The following is a 19,455-nucleotide window of genomic DNA, read 5'->3' on the forward strand; positions in this document are numbered from 1 at the left end:
TATCGTTTTTAAATAAATTTTTTAATTAAACGAATATTTCCATCGTGATTGTAGGTATTGTACTAAACATTGGCGTAAATAATTATATAGACTACATAATTTCTTATTCAGAATCGCAATAATTTTCTCTAAAACATTGCCCGATTGTTCTTTACGATAGTATACAAGAAATCATCGTTTACAAAGCAACAATAATTTTTTAAACATGATAATCTCTTTAGTAATAAATAACAATGGATAAGTAGTCGACCTTAACTGGCACGTATTTAATAAATTACTATGTACATATTTTATCTTGTGCCGTCAATTTTATGATCATGACTCAACTCTGTTTTAATTTTTACCGTTCAATTACTTATTACAATGACTCGATTAATTTTTAAGAATGTGTGCTTGATAAGGACCTAAATCCTTGGTCGAAACGTCGCACTGTATATTTTTAATTTTTAATTTATTAAACACGTGCTAGTTAAGGTCGACTAAACTTATTCATTAATAATTTTTTAATTAACGCGTATACAACATTTTAATGAGATTACTTCCATGATTGCAAGTATTGTACTATAAATAATTATTTAGATTCTACATAATTACTTATAGAGTCGCAATATAATTTTTCTAATACATTGCCCAGTTGTTCTTTACGCTAATGTTATACAATCAATTATTGTTTCTTAATATAATAGATTTTTTAATTAAATGACTATTTCCAACATGATTGCTGGTATTGTACTAAACATTTCTGTAAATAATTACATAGACTACATAATTTCTTATTCAGAGTCGGAATCATTTTTATAAAACATTGCCTGGTTGTTCTTTACAATAATACTATACAATCAGTTAGCGTTTACAAATCATCAATAATTTTTTACTTAACGTGTATATGACACTTTAATGAGATTACTTTCATGATTGTAGGTATTATACTATAAATAATTATTTAGATTCTACATAATTACTTATAGAGTCGCAATAATTTGTCTAATACATTGCTCAGTTGTTCTTTAAGCTAATGTTATACAATCAATTATCGTTTCTTAATAGATTTTTAAATTAAATAATTATTTCCTTCACGATTGCACGTATTATGCCACAAATAATTATTTAAATTGAATATAGATTCTATATTCAATATAGAGTCGCAATAATTTTTCTAAAACATCTCCCAGCTATGTTTCACGACGTTGTTAGCTAATATCGTTGCTTTCGCTAACTCGAAATGATTTCAAAGGGTAAGTGCGTACACGTGACTCGTGCATGCGTGCTCGAAGGCACACGTGAACCGATGCCGAAGACCGACCATACACCGGCAACGAGCGTTATTCGTCGGAAAACGAAAAATAGATAAACAGTCGTCTACAGAGCGAGAGAAGGAGAGGGCATGTGTGCGACAGAGAGAGAGAGAGAGAGAGAGAGAGAGAGAGAGAGAGAGAGAGAGAGAGAAAGACTGCCGCGTTACTTCTTGGGTAGTACCGTCGCGACCTCGTCGTGAGCGCGACGCGCGTGTGAGGAAGACCAAAGGCCGCGCGCGGAGATAACTTCACGCCGCTCGCACATCATTCGGCAGGCACGTCTCTCACGCGTCGCGAGGAGAGACTCTCCGCGTTATCGGTATCAGTCGCCGCCGTCATCGTCAGTCACCAACTTCGAAACGCGTGTGCCGGTGATCGTTCTCTCTCTCTCTTTCCTTTTGCCGCGCCAAGCGACTCGACAGGGCCGTGTACCGGGGCCCACAAAACACGTGTGCCTCTATGTTCTACGACGTCGCGCGCGACACGACGACATGACGACCGAGCACGAGCACAGTGACCCTCGCGTGCGATCGCGCAGGACGAAGAGCGTGACGAGGGCGGAGGAGATCCAGAAGGTGGAGCAGAAGGTCCGCAGGTCGCAGCCTGACAAGCCGTGAGTACACACTGCCGCGGGCCGCTTCCACGCGCCGCCTCTCGCTCTCATTCTCCGCGTCATCGTGCATCCGCGATATCGGTCCGTCGCGCCGGGCGAGGCGTCGGCCTCGGCCACGGCGGCTGACGGCCGCGAGAGTCGCGCACTGTTGGGCAACGACGATAAACGTTCTCGAGTAACGCCGCGGCGACGCGAGATTTCTCGTCGGGGTTTCGGGGAAACGCACGACGTAACGGGCGCGTTCCGTTTGACGTGCGCATGCCCGCCCGCGCTTGTATCTGGCGAGATGCCGCGCGAGAGGGGATATCCCCATTCTCGGAGCGGACGCGCTCCGTCCTGCTCCGTTCCACGTTCCGCGTTCCGTACCCGACGTTTCGCTGTAATCGATGCGGGAGCCACGCCGGAGGTCAGCCGCCCGGCGTTTCGTCGCGTCCTGCGTGCGGTCGGGCAGAGCCTACCAGCGTTTTCGAGGCGACCCGCCGTGCACCGATCGCGAAACAATCAACTCCGGCCGGGGCTCGTTTCGGGGGGGAAATCAAGCGATTCCTTTCTCCGGCGCGATTTTCGTATTCCCGATTCCCGCGGTACCCCTGCCTACGATTTCGCTCTCGACGCTGTTGGCACCCGCGGATCGCTTCGGGTCGCGCCGTGCGCGTCGGATGCGATATACGACGCTTTCTATATTTAAAAGTTCTCGTAGCATTTCTGCATCCGGTAGCTCGCGGCGCGGCAAAGTTGCCGACGTTACGTAACGAGGGGATTGTAAAAATATTGACGCGATTGTTTTGCGGTCGCGGCAGTTTATTATTGTCATGTAATGCCATGTCGCGCGTAATGTGACATCCATGAATGTATACTACAGCGAATTGCTTAATGGCCGAATCAGACTGGCAATTGTCTACGCGGATTGGACTGGTATTGGCGATTCTTTTCTAGCCGATGAGAGTCGATCGAGACACGCCGGCTGCTTTGCGCTCATTGGCTAGACGAAGACTATTGTCAATTGCCAATGCCAATCCAATCCGAAGTATGCAATTGCTAGTCTGATTCGGCTCTCAAGCCCGTATCAGACTACGGATTGAGATTGAGATTAGATTGAAATTTCACCAACAGAGTTTACTAATCTCTCAAGTTTAGTGACTTTTACTCCAATTGGTCAAATTTCAATCTAATCTCAATCTCAATCCGTAGTCTGATACGCGCTTTAAAGCCTGCGTCAGACTACAAACTGAGATTAGATTGAAATTTGACCAATTCGAGTAAAAATCACTAAACTTGAGATTAGGAAGCTTTACACTGATTGGTCAAATTTCAATCAACTCTCAATCTCAATCCTGTAGTCTGGTACGGGCTTTAAGGCCGAGTCAGACTAGCAATTGTCGACGCGGATCGGCTTGGGATTGGCGATTGTCTTCTAGCCAATGAGAGCAAAGCAGCCAGCGACTTGATCGCCGATACCAATCCAATCCGCGTCGACAATTGCTAGTCTGATTCGGCCTTTAGACGTCGCGAGGTAACGTCAGTAGAAGCGGAACGCATTTTATTCTAAGAGACTTTTTATGACACGCAAAAACAGTCGGCATAAAAATTGCATGTGGCTATTTTTACGTAACGGAGAAGTTGAGAAGTTATTTCCTGACTAATGCCAGCGATACCGCTCGTCGCGGACGTCGGATTTTTAAATTGTGTAAAAAGGGGTTTCGGAGCAACTTTGACACGAATATCGAAATAGCTTAGGTAGTTTAACAGACGTGATAAGATAACGTAATTCGCGCGAAGTAAAAAAAAATATGTTGAAACGAGTTTGTGTAAAATGCGGTAAAACGAAACGCCCCATGTGCGCGACAACGTTCTGCTTTTTTGCACTTTGAAATTCGCAGTACTTAACATTATTAACCTTTGTTTTATGCAAAATTGCACTACAAAATACGTCATGTATATTGTTCTATCCTTGTACACACGTGTGTGTGTGTGTGTGTGTGTGTGTGTGTGTGTGTGCGAATGCTGGTTAACCCCGCGATCTCGCAAGTAATAATTGTTCATCAATCAATTGATCTTGGTACCGCAAGAAATAGCGTAGCATTGTTGTGACAGCTCGTTGAATCCGCAGGATCAGTAAAATTAGATGTCTATATCGAGGAATATCGATCAAATTCCAGTATGAGCAATGTTGTCCCAAAGTTTTGGACGCTTGTCCGACTGGACAAATCTCATTCGTCAACCTGGGCCAAGTTTCTTCCCGATTGCGTATAATTAATGCGCGCTCCTTGCTATTTCAGAGCTTCGGACGTCGAAACCATCTATTCTATTCTGTCGAAGTGTCTATCAACCAAGTCGAGTTAGACTTTGACTGTATTATGCTTGCAACTTGGAATGTAAATCAATCTTTAACGAGATCGTGCCGTCGAATTAGAAGAACTCGGGGAACAGTCTGGAGAGAAACGTACTGACAGAACGGCTTCTTTTCTCCTTTAGGGTGTCTAAAAATTTAGCAAGATACGGATCTAAAAATATCCTCGGTCCGTTAAAATGTATCCGTGCAATTTTAGCAGAACCGTTTTTTTCTGACTACAAAATTCAATCCTCGCGAGACACTTCGCTAACGTGACTGACGTTTGTAAACAAGAATTGCCTACATAAAATAGATACCCGACTAAAAGATTCAGATTTAATAAATCAGTTCTCAAACGGGTTTTGCGTTGAAAAGATAAAAACATGTTATATCACAATTCTCAGCACTATACGATAATATTCAACATGATATGATGATATCAAGGACAATATCCAATGTACATACATTCTCGATAATACGCAGTTGAAAAATTTGCGTTAAATTTAACATATATCAAATGTCCCGAACGGTCCACACAAATTTTTGTGCTAATTTACCATAATATGTTACATAATCACGCTAATACTCTGTTAATATTTTAACACAAAATAAATGCAAATCTTAAAATAATTTAAAATAAACTTTCTGCAAAATTAACATATTCTTAATGACAAAATGAATTTAAAAAATGTAAGTTTTACATTTTACACATGTAGTAAGTCAAATGATGGTGTAAAATCACTCTCACTTATGTTACATAGAATAAAATCATTTTATTCAGTAAATATCGAGGCGGAAACCGCTGAGGGCATTGTGGTGTACAGATTTGCGGCATTACTGGGCATTACTAGGGCATTTTTTGGGCATTAGGTCTTGCTGGGGCATTATAAAGGTAAAATAGGCTAAAATACGATAACATAAGATAAAATAAGATATAAGAGAATACGGCTCTGACGAAGAAAAATCAATGAATAAAAGGGCTAACAACCTTGACTAGGTGTTAGTGTCACAATAGTAAAAGTTTAGTTTATTTAAAACATAAAAATTACAAACGTTTCGGTCTTTCTTTAGACCATCCTCAGTGTATAAAAAGAAGAAGAAATAAAAGAAAGGATGGTCTAAAGAAAGACCGAAACGTTTGTAATTTTTATGTTTTAAATAAACTAATCTTTTACTATTGTGACACTAACAACTAGTCAAGGCTTTTAACCCTTTTATTCATTAATAAAATAAGATAATAAGATAAAGTAATGCCCACTGGGCATTCGTGGGCGTTGGTGTACAAGATTTTGGTCAGCGGTCTCCCCCTCGGTAAATTTTAACAGATAAATCTTGTTACTAATAATATAGAACACATGTATTGTGTAAGATTAAAAAATAAGTACACATTGTGTTGTTTTAACATTTTTTAGGTATTTTAATAATTTTATATTTGAGGTCAATTAACACAAGAGCAATATGTTAAATTAATACATGAATGTGTTAAACGTTTAACACAAAAATTTTGACCGGCCTTTGTTTGAACAAGAAAACACAAATTTTCCAACTGTGTACGTGTGTACAAAATTGAGTATTTAGTTTAATACTTGTCGAATGTGTGACCGATTTTATCGAAGAATTAAATATTCTTTGATGTCAGGGATCGTCTAGTAATACATTAATTAAATAACTTGATAGAATTTATTAATTTTATTCTCGTCTATTGTCTTCCAATAATTAATGATTCATCTCCCAATTGTCACGCGTCTGTTACGGGTGAGCACGGAGTAGGTAATTTAATAGCTAAATCATACCACGGAATTATTAGCATAACTATTTCTCCCGCGAGAGCAAATAAATGTTTTTATAAATTGCGTGTTGTTAGCGAAACATTTATTTTCAACAAATTGAAATCAGACGAAACAAACTTAAACGCATATCGGAAAAGCGCAAATAAATAAAGTTGTCATTCTGCGAAATATCTCGCTCAAATAATATCGATAAAATGACCCGTGCAGTGATGTCGTAAAGAGCAACGTGAGAGTTTATATTTCCAATACTTCTCCAAATATCCGCGTTACATTTTTATTGTATTTAGAACCCAATACCCACCAACTGATAATTAGTTTCGCGAATGAGTTTAACAAACGGTATGTTCTAACGAGAACATATCAAACTCAAAAAGCTTGATATAAATTCATGTTATCGGAGCACAACGGAAATCGTATGAATAATCTGTGGATTTTACGTTACGGTTCTACTGACGAATTAATGACAGCCACGCATATTCTGGAATATTATTTCCGTCAATCGGATATTGCAAGATCGTAGGTCAAGGTTACGGACAATGAACTTTCGATCACGCACAAACAGCGTTCAAGTGCCTCCGCGCGCACCCGCCGCGCGTAATTAAGCTCTGGGCCGTACCGAGATTTAGCTTTAACTTCTCGGCAACCCCTTCGCAACATAGTCGTCACTCTTTAGTGGCTTTCGGAACCGCTGACGTTCCGTAGAGTGGAATGCGCGACAAAGTATGCACGCCGGAACACCATCTTTCCGTGCCGTTAATTAAAATGTTAATACGAGTGACGCGGCAAAGTCATTTCGATGCGATATCGTCGCTAAGGCCTTGCCTTTACGATCCACTCCGTGCTGAACATTGGCAATTCTTCTTATATGAACTAAAAATGTACATAGCTTACGTTACTTTACAGTCATTAAAAAAGATATATTTTACATATGTCTTTTTTAATGAAAAACACTTGTTATTAATTTTTTTATTTCTAAATTACCGATTCTTTACGAAACGAGAATGATGTTTGAAAGTCGGGTAAAATATGCAATTTAGTTCATTCTTCAATTAGACCATGCGTATATGTACATATAAATATAAGAGATATAAAAGTTATATTTCTTAAATTTTTTTTCTAAATTTTATCAGTGATGCAATGTCTTTATTTCTTTATCCTTTATATTTTGATGTTTGATGGTAATAAAATTTTGCTTTTGTTTACGTTTATTTTTGAAAAATGTATTTAATGGATAATAATGTTGTAATTTTACTAAAATTTATTAATTCAATGGTAAATCATAATTTGATTTTCTCTCTCTCTCTCTCTCTCTCTCTCTCTTATATTGCAAGTTTCTTTCGTGAATTCGAGAAAGGAATTTCTTCTATCATCAAGTTAAACACCGACAATGAATTCTAACAAATTCATGATCGCAATTTAATTCGAAATAGAATGCATATGCGCTTCGATAATCGAAATCGCTAATCCTGGTGTTCCGATTTGACATAAAACCGTTTGTTCAACGCACAATGGTATAGAACACTGCCGCGAATTATATGCAGTGGAAGGCAGAACGCCGTATATTGCAACGATTATAATATATTTCTCTATATTTATCTTTTCTGCGTGTTATAAAAGCGATCGAGGGGGTACATGACAAAATATTACACGATTGAATTATTAATAAAAAAACTATTGCGTTTGTTCACAATGTATATCGCACAGTGAGTACATGTCGAGTAAACGTCGCAAAAAAGCATTTATTATGCGCGTGATTAATCAATTGTCACGTTTGGCGTATTTTATTAAATGCGATCCTTCTGTTACTTGCGGAATGATGATAATTCGATGTAATAATTTTGTAGTACATATCCCTGATACAGAGATGAACATATTTTGCGCGGGTTGTTATTATGTAATTTTGTTTTATTAATTGCTGGTACCGGAGGAAAATATATTATCGAAGAATTGTGTGCAAGCAGATTTAACTGATAAAATATCAGAACAATTAAAACGAATGAATGAAAGCAACGTATACGTATTACTCTAATATTGACTTTAATGAGAGATTTCTCGACGGACGAGAAAAGAACATTTCTCGCGGAAATAAAAGCGTATGATATTGAAATGAGCTATTACAAATTCAATGTTATTTCTGCGTTCCAAAAATATCGCGTATTTTGTTACGCCACACATACGCGATACGCCAACTCACGTCCGTCCCCTTCTCGCTCGTGCGCACTCTTTCACGTTGCATCCCGCGTGCAACGCGCGCCGCTCGGCAAGACGGAGAAAAGAGTAAGAGGCGGAGAGTAAAAACTATCCCTCCAACACGGTATAATGACTTGCAAACAAGAGTTTCTTGTTCTCGAAAATGGCGAGTCTCCTTTTGCCTTGCCGCGTCGCAGCTTCTTTTCCATCTTGGCGCGCGCCTCCTTTATTCTTCCCGGGCCCGCTCCTTATACCGGGCGAATCCATCCTCGAACAAACGATCCTTATATTTACTCGCGGCGTGTTTGTCGAGCGCTTCTCTTGTTTTCACGAGTTTGCAATTAGACGCGCGATGGGTACGAGCCTCGGAGCCGGGCAATATCGGATTCTCGTCCTCTTCTTTCCGCGCGTGAGCGACGAGGAGTACAGAGAGGCATAGCGGCGAGAAGGACGGGACCGGTTGCTTTACAATGTATTTCCGGAATGCTCGAGATTGACTTCGGAGAGTTTCCGATCTCTCCCGCTCTCCCGCTCTCCCTCCCTCTCCCTCTACCTCTCCCCCCTCTCTCTCTCTCTCTGTCTCTCCCCCTCTGTTCTCGATTTCGGCGCGGGTGTACCCGGGACGTGTTTGCTCACCTGATTCGACGGCTCCCCTTCGCGTCTTGCCGTTAAAGAGAATTGCCAAGTTCACTGATGCATTGTTTAACTGTATTGTAACGCTCACTCAGCGGAGCAACAATCGATTACCGCCAAAGACAAGATACAAATTGGGATCTTCCGCCTTGCTGGTAGAGAGGATTAGCCAACTCAAATGCTACATCCGATGAGTTTGCACAAACTAGTTCGCATGTAACTAGCTATGTATCTCCCGCGAAACGTTTTTAGCAAGTTGTTAAAAGTACTGGGCGTTTGCTGTACGTAGTGTACATCGCGAATTAACATGTGAAAAAGCATTCTGGATACTAATTGTTCGTGATAACGAAGCTGCGATGAGGGCCCTTTGATAAACCGTTCTCCAACGATTAGCGAGGCGTCGAGGTGAATCCCGCCCCAAGATTTTAATTTACGTCAGGCCGTTGGCTGCGTTATTATCGCGCGCACCGATACCAGCTCCAGAGTCAGCTCCATGTACGCCCCATATTCCGTCCGGGTGGCGCTTCTCTCGGGCAAAAAGCTCCTTAATAAACCCTGAAACCACGCGTTATCCCCGCGGCGCGGCGGCGGGCGGCAAATTTTCGCCCTGACGACGCCGAGCGTGCCGCGGCGAATTTTTGCTCCACCCACCTCGTCGTCTCTTCTCCCCTTCCTCTCCGTCGCCGCTTTTTTGCATTTCGTCGAGTTCGGCAAAAACTTTTAATCTCTCGCGAACCCGGCATGGAGAACCGTCTCGCGTAGCGCCTTCGAAACGGATGAGGATTAACGGTATTGTGCTGTCAATCCCGCAACCCTTTCCACCCAGCGCCGCGCTGCGCTACCTCGCAATTTTTATCGTTCTTTCTTTTCCCTCTGTCTCCCGCTTGGTTTTCACGGTAAGATTGTAGACGGCAGCGGCGGATTTCGCGCGCGAAATCAGGCGGAAGAACAATGGCGGCGATTACGCCGGGCGGAAGGGACGGAACGAGTGTCCGGATTAGGAAGGGTTGCGGTTTTTTTGCGGTAACTCGACGTCGCTGGCCTGGAGCTCTTGTTCTGCTGAATCGCCGCGAAGATGACGTGCCGGATGATATTTCCCAGATTTATATTTTGCAAACTTTAAAGCCGTACTATTCGAAATAATTCAAAATAATATCTGAGAATGATAAAGAGTAATGTTGTAAGAAAAAAAAAACGAACAGATAAAATGAAGATATCGTACGCTGTTGTACATAACGAAATAATCGTTTGTCATTATTTTATTTTAATTGAAAGCGGTCTATGCGGCGAACGTTTTTCGCAAATTATGCCAAAACCGACGTCACTTTCTCTCGTTACGCTGTTACGACGGGTTGGAGTCGGACAAACAGATATTTTACTCGTTGTCAGAAATTATTCAAATAAAGGATGGATGTTTATAATGTATCTGTACAGCGTCGAGACTTGCAATTATACCGGTGCCGCTAGTAATCACCGAGTCAAAAGAAATGCAATTTAGTCTGCGGGTCAGAGACGACGAAGCTGCTATGTGCTCTCGCCAAGGGGAAAAAGGAAAGTATGACGGTCGCGTCACGAGCAGCTTTAAATTAACTTCTTTAACGCTTATCCGACTTACACACGAATTCCGTTTGCCGTTCACGAGACAGGTGAGAAAATTTTTATGAGTCTGCAGAATGCATTACCAAGATCGGATATATTGTCGGTAAGAAATCGTAATAAAATGGTTCGTCAAGAAGGAGGAACGACGAGGCAAACAAGATGGAAGATAGACGGGTGGACGGATAAATAAAATAGACGGATAGAGACAGAGGGCGGGGGGAGGAAGGGGAGAAGACAACTCGTGGCACAAAAGCAGCGCGAGAGCGGTAGCGAGAAATGAATTGGGAATCAGGCAGAGGAAGACGATAGGTAATCGATTCCGAAGGTCGTCGGAAGTGCGCAAGAGGAGGCGTGTAGGGTCGAAGTGAATGAAAGTGAGGGAAGAAAAGCCCGCTTAAAGCGCCGTTTAATTTCCCTTCATGAATCATTTAGAATATTCTTCTTCCAGCGTTCATTTCTTATTCTCTTTCGGTCCACCGATTCGCCAACCGGACGTTGTAGTAGGAGGATTCCCTCCTCATTACACGGGTAATATATGTATATCCGTCTATCGTTTAAATATTCACGAGGCCTTCCGGTGTCAGGAAGATTCTCGAGGAAAATACGGTCCAACGAGGGAGGCCCATGCACAGGGTGCCATTCTTCCATCTCACCTTTTCCATCGGATGCTTCTTATCCTCCAGCTCGTCACGTCTGCCCTTGCGCGAACAACTCTTCCGTTTCTCTATGGAGGATCTAAAAACAAAAAGCGAGAGAGAGAGAGAGGGGGGGAGGGAGAGGAAAGAGAATAGCACGAGTGGTTTTGTCGGAGTGGCTCTCAAATTGAGCCAGAAACAAAGGATTTGGCACCTTTATCTTTCGCGGTTTCATCGATTTGGCGGATGGCTCGTGAAGTACGCGATTTTAAGCGGAAGTAAGTCGATGCTTCGTACCATTTCGCGATTGGATCGTTGAAATCTTAAGATCTGCAGCAACGACTAGATGCACAGCGTATTTCCTTTAGTTTGAATAGAGTGGGGAAAAAAATGAGCAGGCGTAACACTTCGATAAAAGTATATAATGGTATTGGATTATTGTTGAAGGCTATTACACGATTCCTTTTATCGAAACGCTGCTATTTGTAAAAATTCTGTTCGCACCTTTTCCTGTAATATGCGCGTACGCGAGGTATTCGATTCTCTTTCCGATATTATTTCATAATATTAAATTCGTATTAACAAATAACAATAAAGACAATACATTCTGCTTTGTATTTTATAATATTAAATTGATTTGTATTAATAAGGATAAATACTTTCTGCTTGGTGCCTCCAATTAATATTCAATATTTTAAATACGGTTGTTTCGTTACGCCTATACAGTAAAATACGCACAGATGATACGGAAACACCACTCGGAGGATGCTGAACGAATCAGCGAAATAAGTTGACAGAAAAATTGTACTTTGTATGCAAACGCGATACCTGTTTCGGATAACGACGAAACAATACTCTTTCAATCTTAGTGCACGATATTCCCACGACGCCGGTAGAGAAATCACGTTGCCGTTGAATATAAGTCCTCAATCTCGGAATAATTCATGCAACTCAGTATGACACGGGACATTAGTCATCCGTGATATACGCTGAATAATTATTACACAGACAAATGTGCAGTCAGATCCATCGTTATTATACAGTGCGATGTACATACGTCGTTTGCGTATAATCAGTACCAATAACGAGCAAGTAATTAAATAAACCGGCACTATGCTACGAGCTGTGCGACATTTCAATTAAAAAAAATTGGAGAAACGGATAACAGGCTCGATATAAATCTTACAATTAATTCGAGAAGATACAGTCAGATTGGACCTTGGTAGTCTGATGATAATAAGAGAAAATGACACTTTAGTGTTACTGTAAAATTTATACCTACACGGAGATAATTTTCTTTTAAAATTTACCCTGAAAATCATGTAATCGTCGGACAAACATGGCATTCCGAAGAATTTTATGAGGGGTTTTTTTTTAAATTTTACCATACATTCTACTAGTAATTATATTTCGTGTACATTTTACTAATAGAATGTATGGTAAAATTTCACAAAACTCTCATACAGTTCTTTAAAATACCATATTGTCCCACGATTACATGATTTTCACGGTAAATTTTAAAAGAAAATTCTCTCCGTGTAAAAATTGAGATTATTTGTAATTTAGATTATTAATTTAATAGTTATCTATACATATTTTTAATATTTGTCACCGTTGATGATTTCCTATAGTGAAGAGGAATATTTGCAGTTTAATTTACCCGTTTGCGTTACTCGTCGTTTTGTTCATAATTTCCAATAAAGTTGTCTCGAAAAGTGACACATAGAATTGTTCGGAAAAACGTTTGTCGGATTGTGAAAATGCCAGTGATAGACAGTTGAGTATTGGTGCGAAAATTTATCTCGATTGAATTATGTTTCGCGACCGCTACAGGACGCCCGAATAATTATTCGGAAACATCGTCCGCGTTTTGAACATTTCCCGACGTGAAAACGCGTTTCTCTCTTTATTTCATTTCGCGCGCCCATCATATGTCGATTATCCTCACTCCTCTTCCTCCTCTATCTTCCGGTCCCATTTTTGTGTCCATTGCGAAGGGATTTTTTTACCCAACAACCTCGTGGGTGTTAATTTTTTTCATGCCGGGAAATAATAATCGTCATATTTTTAAATTAGAGTGACGGGAATGCCGATAAGGTTTTTTTTTGCGCGCGGTCCCTTCTATTTTGTTTAAAATCTACCCGCAAGCGTGGGTTTGTATTTTTCAATAGAACGCGAGTTTTGAATAAACACGATTTTTGTTTTAAGAGCTGTAAATAATTTTATTTGAAAATTGTCACGGTTTTATCGGTCATGACCCGCGTTTCCTATTTTTTTTCTCTCTCGCTATTTTCAAACGCGGATAAATTGTCAAAGTAATTTGCACAGTTAATGTCGCTTGCTCATGCATATCCATTAAAATCTTTGGACGAAAAAGTAACAAAAAAAAACCTAAGAAACGCCAGTAGTATTTTTAACGGATATTTGCAATGCAATGATGCGCGACGATAATGATAGCAATGGGATGGTATTATCTTGGTGGGAAAATGGCGCGAAATCACTGCTGCATATTTTTTTCAACGAGGTTCATAATCGGAGACTTTCATATGTTTGAAATGAAAAGTAAATTGCTCCCCTCTAGTGGAATATTACTCATTTCCGAAAGGTGTAATAGCAAGATGATTTTAACTAGGCGGCTATTTAAACGTTTTTTCTCATCAGCGGATTCAAAGACGGCAGAGACCGGGCGACTCGTCGTGCAGACAGCGCGCGTTGAAATGGCGAAATCAATCGCCATTCGGATGCGTCAGCGATCATAACTCAGAGTTCAATTAAATCCGCGAATCGGTTCGAAGTCACGTTCGTCGCCATATCGGCGAAGAAAAACGGGCCCTCGTCGGATATTACGAGGAAAAACCAGACGCCGAAGTTGCGCGCGCGCGCGCGCGAACGCGGTGTCGATGATCAAGGGACACACCACGGCGCGACGACTACGTGCCGAAAACTCGTCGCGTTAGCGCAAGTTTCGCTTAAGAGGAACTTTTTCCGCGGCCCGTAATATGTCCACTGCAAGAAAGCGGAAGCGATTTGCCTTGGAGCGGCAAGAAAGTGGCGCGCGCTCTCCGAGAGCGCGTCTCTCAGTTTCCGGCTCCCGGAAGAGCAACGACAACTTAGTTGATCCTTTTTTGCTCCTCTATGGCTGCGGTTTGTCAGAAAGTGGACTAAAGTATGATATTGCAACTTATCACGAGCGGATGCCGCTTGGACTTCGTCTAAAAAGTGTCGCCAACAATCGCGATAAATCACCCGGGAGCGCGTGTCTAGTTTCAAGCATGGTTTTCTCAGCCCGACAACACGACGTCGTCGGCCCTAATCTATCAATATGAAATATAATAATGTCATTATTAACCGTTAATTCCTCGCTCTCTGCCACCCCCCTTCCCCCGTAATTGCTCGCGTGGGGACTTTTACGCCCTCAGGATATTATGGAATGCATCAAATGAATATCGAAATTACAAAACAATTAAACCTTATTTATACACAATTGTACTACGATATAACTACACGGGGAGAATTTTCTTTTAAAATTTACCCGGAAGAATCACGTAATTGTGGGACAACATGGCATTATGAGTTTTTTTGAAATTTTACCATAAATTTTACATAGTAAAATGTACGGTAAAATTTCAAAAAACCCTCATAAGATTCTTCGAAATGCCATGTTTGTTCGACGATTATATATTTTTCAGGGCAAATTTTAAAAGAAAATTCTCTCCGTGTACGTATAAATTTTAAAAGATTAGTAACATCTCGAAGAAGTGAGAGAGAGAGAGAGAGAGAGAGAGAGAGAGAGGGACACGGAGGGACAGGGGAGACAGGGAGAGATAGGGAGAGGCAGGGAGAGACAGCGATAGACAGGGAGTAACGCGGAGAGGCAGGGAGGGACAGGGAAAGAAGTAATGTCGATAAATAAAATTAAAAAGCGCGCCCGTATTTCCGGTGGGACGCACCGATCGACGTATGACGAAACGTTACGTCAGCGTCATTTGTCTGTTATCGCACGTATGTTTATCGCGTACCGGATGACTAATCGTGCCTCACAAATCGGGTGACAAAAGTCGAAAGATCGCGAAGCGTATACGCGGCCGTATCTCACGTTTCCCGAAGACGCTGGTCGCGACACTTCGGACATATCCAGTCCATCGTTCTCATGCATATGGAATTTCCGTGCGACACGTCTGCGTCCTGTTCGCCACGCTGTCCCAATAGTAGCAGAAGCTACGAGAGATAGCTCTTCGTGCGCAAACCGCCGTTTCTATCGCGGCTCTATTAATTATCGCGATCTGCCATAAATTCTGAGTAATAGTTACGGCGTTACAGGTCGAGAGGGTTTATTAGGGGGACTGTTGTGCACGGGGCAGTGGGGGAGACGCACGACGGTGCTGCTGAATGCACGCAGAAACCGCGCTGCTGAGGGTAGCTGCGGGTAATTACGACGGGGGCGATATATAACGTTTGCCTGTTACATTTTGTACGCAAAACCGACGGAATTCTTCACCAGACAAATTGCGTCGTCATCGCTGTGATATCTTCGTTGTGAAAATTTATAACGTCAGAAAATAACGATGCGCGCATTACACGCGCGCTATTTATTCGTGCATTACGTAGGGCAAACCGGGGCTAATTGTTGCAATTTCAGTTGAGGATCTTTTTTTCCTTCCCACCGTACCTAAAATAATCAGCTTTCCACGTAATGAATCTACATAGTTTTGGGCATTGTATTATTTTTGTTTTATTTGAACAGTTGTATATTAAGAACTCAAGTATTGAACTCTTACAACTCGGATAAATGTAGCCACTTCTTTCCCACTGTACCTAAAATATTCAGCTTTCCACGTAATGAATCTACATATTTTTGGGCATTGTATTATGTTTTTTTTATTTGGACGTTATTATATTAAGTATATTAAGTATATTAAGAACTCTCAAATATTGAACTTTTATACAACTCGGATAAATGTAGCAACTTGCCCCACTGTGGAGCGCCGTTGTTAAAAATATAAGACTTAAAAGTTTGACTCTACTATTACTAGTATATTTAATATACTAGTTTTATTACTATATATACTATTACTAGTATTTTAAATATACTAGTATATTTAAAAAATGTAAATTCTGAGACACAGCAAAATATCTGTTAAGGAAAGGAATAATTAAAATATATATTTTATACATATTATTACATTGTTGGATCAATTAATGTTTTACTTGTTTTTATCAAATACAAAAATATTTGCATAATTATCAAGTATTGTTAAGCATATCATTTGTTAAAACACGTAATTTCTGCAATGTTAATTACGTTACGAAATAAGTATAATGTATCAACAAAAGAACTAATTAACATTGTAAAAAATAAGCCACAATGAGGTACGAGCATTATTTTATCGTGTCTTTTGAGTAGCTTGACAATAGGTGAAACTTCGACGATGGTGTTCGAATAATTATAGATTCAGATAACTAATTGGGCATATTACATTTATGACTTTACTGGAACGACTTGTATTTTCAGGTAAAACCATAATTTGCATTTTGATTTAAAGAGATTTTAAATGGGGATTTGCGTTTTCAACGTATTTTTCAAGGTATTTATACGACGTGGAAGTTAAATTGTAATATCTTGGAGGATATAAATTCAATTTCATGGCTTTTCGGTTGCGAGTCTCTGGTTCTTCCAAGTTCTAAAGAGACACGGTCTCAAAAATACATCTTATCGCTCACGCCCCGGGTTTCTGCTAGGATCTTTCATGTAAATACTTAAGACGAGAGGTTCTTCTCTCCACGAAAGTGGTATAGAAGCTTCGCAAAACCTATCTCGATAACGGCATAATGCTAGCGGTCACAAAGTAAGAGGCAATCGAAAAGTCGGCAAAATTGAATCGCTAAGATTCAATATGATATAAGATTTATTTTTCTTGTATATTGATTGTGGACACCATTAACGTTATCTTCGATGCGATAGTAATTCGATTTATTTAAAGAACAGTTTTTTTTATTATTTTCGAGGTAAAAGTTAATTATAGAGAAACATGAAATTGAAATGACTATTAATAAGTTAATTAAAACTTGTTTAAGTCCTTAGATGCTTTTAATGCTTAGAAACCTCTTCTATTTTAATGTACACGCTGGAACATATGCTAGAAAATACATCTAATCTTGTTTGAGAAAACGTTTTAGTTTCGAGTGAGCTTGGGTTGAAAGAACGTAACGATAATAAGAATATCAAGTGCATTAAAAGCAACTTATTGTATGTACAAAGTGCTACAACAGAAGTTTCGTCTTATTCCTTTGTTCTTTGCTATGTAATCGACTCACCACGGTACTATTCGAGATCCTTTTAGTACGCACTTCTTTCTCGTCGTCGTGTACATCCAATAAGCACTTTAGATATCGGAGGTTCCATATGGTGCGTCGCGTTCTCTCTCTCTCTCTCTCTGTCTTTCTCTCGCAAGTGCGCATCGTCAACAATACTTCGTGCATGAAATCTGAATGGTATCTATAACATATGATAGGGGATTGTAACACAAAACCCTCTTGTCTTTGGTGTCTCTATAGGGCGGATTATATACCGGATGCGTCTCCGCGTAATCGGCTTCCACGATACACGTCTGTCATCCCCCCCGTTGGCGCGCGCTCGCGACGAGGGTCGACGAGGGCCATCGTATAAACTTTTCGAAGGGGTTTTGTCTTGCGGCGCACAAAACACATTCGAGTGCCTCTTGTATCTTTGATCGAGAAGGCGCGCCTGCGATTCATGATAGCGGTTAACCTTATCGGATGGGCCACTGCTGTTGTATCGCTAAGAGAGTAGCGAGGCAATATGTAGATAAATTGGCTATCACGAATCATAAAGGATGCTTGTTAAAAGTGTCATTTATTTTCAAAAATTGCATGACGAGATTGTTTTAACTTTAAACAATTTTACATAAGATTTCACTATTTTTTCAGAAACGTGATCTTGACTCTCCCTTTAATTGTTTGTCGTGTTATTAGTTAGTGCAACACTTTTGTCTTTAAATTTACGATTTGCTTTAGTAGTGGACCACCGAGGTTTTTTTAAATGCACCCTAGAGAAAGATAAACGATCTGAAAGTGAAACACGTATTCTATTAATGTACCTACCTTCGCAGGACCGTGGGTGCATTGTTACTTTACTTTGACATCCCCGTGTAGTCTAAACGAAATTTGCGGTGTCCTGAATGTCTGCCGAATGCAAAGCAACGCCCGTCGAGAGTACAAAGTGAGAGAGTCGTGCACGATAACAGTAATCCCGCTTGTCTATTATAAACAATATTTTGCCACTAGACCCATACGGAAAGCGCGAGAATCGCAGCGTTGTCACAAGTGTCCCCGAGCTGCTTGCTGGAACGTCCGTCATATAACGAGCATCGTTTTATTGCGATAAAACTGACTCATATCATTTACCGCGTCGTCACGTGTGAACTATACGTCAGTCCGTAAATTGATATAAGGACATGTATAACCGTGCGATATGAAAGCCCCTTTATTGTCCCATTCTCATCCCTATGACGTTCATACGTCTTTCTTCATACCGCTCGTGCACAAGGAGCATTTTGCTAGTATGGCGCCAGAACGAGAATATTCTCCTTAATACCTTCTTCCCCTTCATAGCTACTCGGAGCTTGGTCTATTATCGAATTTCCGTATAATAACGAGCTCGCCATGCATAAAGAGATCGTAAAGAGGCGAATACAAAATATACATGACGGCATTACTTATATAATTGAAACCTTTAAGGAACTTAATAATTATTATGTAACATATTTTATAAGGTGATTGCGTTGAAAAATTATCGGTCGCTACAATAACGAATGGGTAATGGAGAACGGGCTATTCAAATTCTTTTATTTCTTTTGCAGATGTCACCGTCCAAGAGACAGCCTCTTTTCGTGGAGCTCCGGGTTCGATAATTTCACGGGATTCGTCAACTGGGGCTTCTTACTGCTAGGTATCGGTGGCGTCCGGTTACTGCTTGAAAATTTCATAAAGTGAGTATCTTAAATTGTCGATAACACCCTCTTATCTAACGCATGTGATTCGCCGATTCATCGGATCATAGTCCGATTTGTCACTAATAAACGCTCTGGTTGGTATGAAGTTATAATACTCAGTAATGTTGACCGAATCAAAACATTTAATCAACTGACAGAAATTATGTTAATCGCTTTTATTAGTACAATGAAACTGAATCGTTACCTGAACTAACAATTAATTCGCCAAGAAACAAGATCGTCAGTACGGCCATTGGGTTTTATACAACGTGTGAATTTTTATTTTATTATTATTAAAAATTTATTAATTTTTTTTATTAATTTTATTAATTTATTTTATTATTATTAATATTGTA

At 40.3% G+C, this 19,455-nt stretch overlaps 1 protein-coding gene across 1 annotated transcript in view; it reads left to right on the forward strand.

Annotated features, from left to right (window-relative positions):
* Positions 1-1,440: 1,440 nt before the first annotated feature.
* LOC105564389 (diacylglycerol O-acyltransferase 1) overlaps positions 1,441-19,455 on the forward strand; it is a 114,238-nt gene continuing 96,223 nt past the window's right edge. The window contains exons 1-2 of the mRNA XM_012016713.1: positions 1,441-1,908; positions 18,968-19,096. Of these exons, the coding sequence (XP_011872103.1) occupies positions 1,787-1,908; positions 18,968-19,096 (251 nt within the window). The 5' untranslated portion in view covers positions 1,441-1,786. The remainder of the gene's footprint in view (positions 1,909-18,967; positions 19,097-19,455) is intronic.

This window comes from Vollenhovia emeryi, unplaced genomic scaffold, assembly GCF_000949405.1.
Source record: "Vollenhovia emeryi isolate VEMERY1.0 unplaced genomic scaffold, V.emery_V1.0 DF939165.1, whole genome shotgun sequence".
In the NCBI taxonomy this organism is placed as follows: domain Eukaryota; kingdom Metazoa; phylum Arthropoda; class Insecta; order Hymenoptera; family Formicidae; genus Vollenhovia; species Vollenhovia emeryi.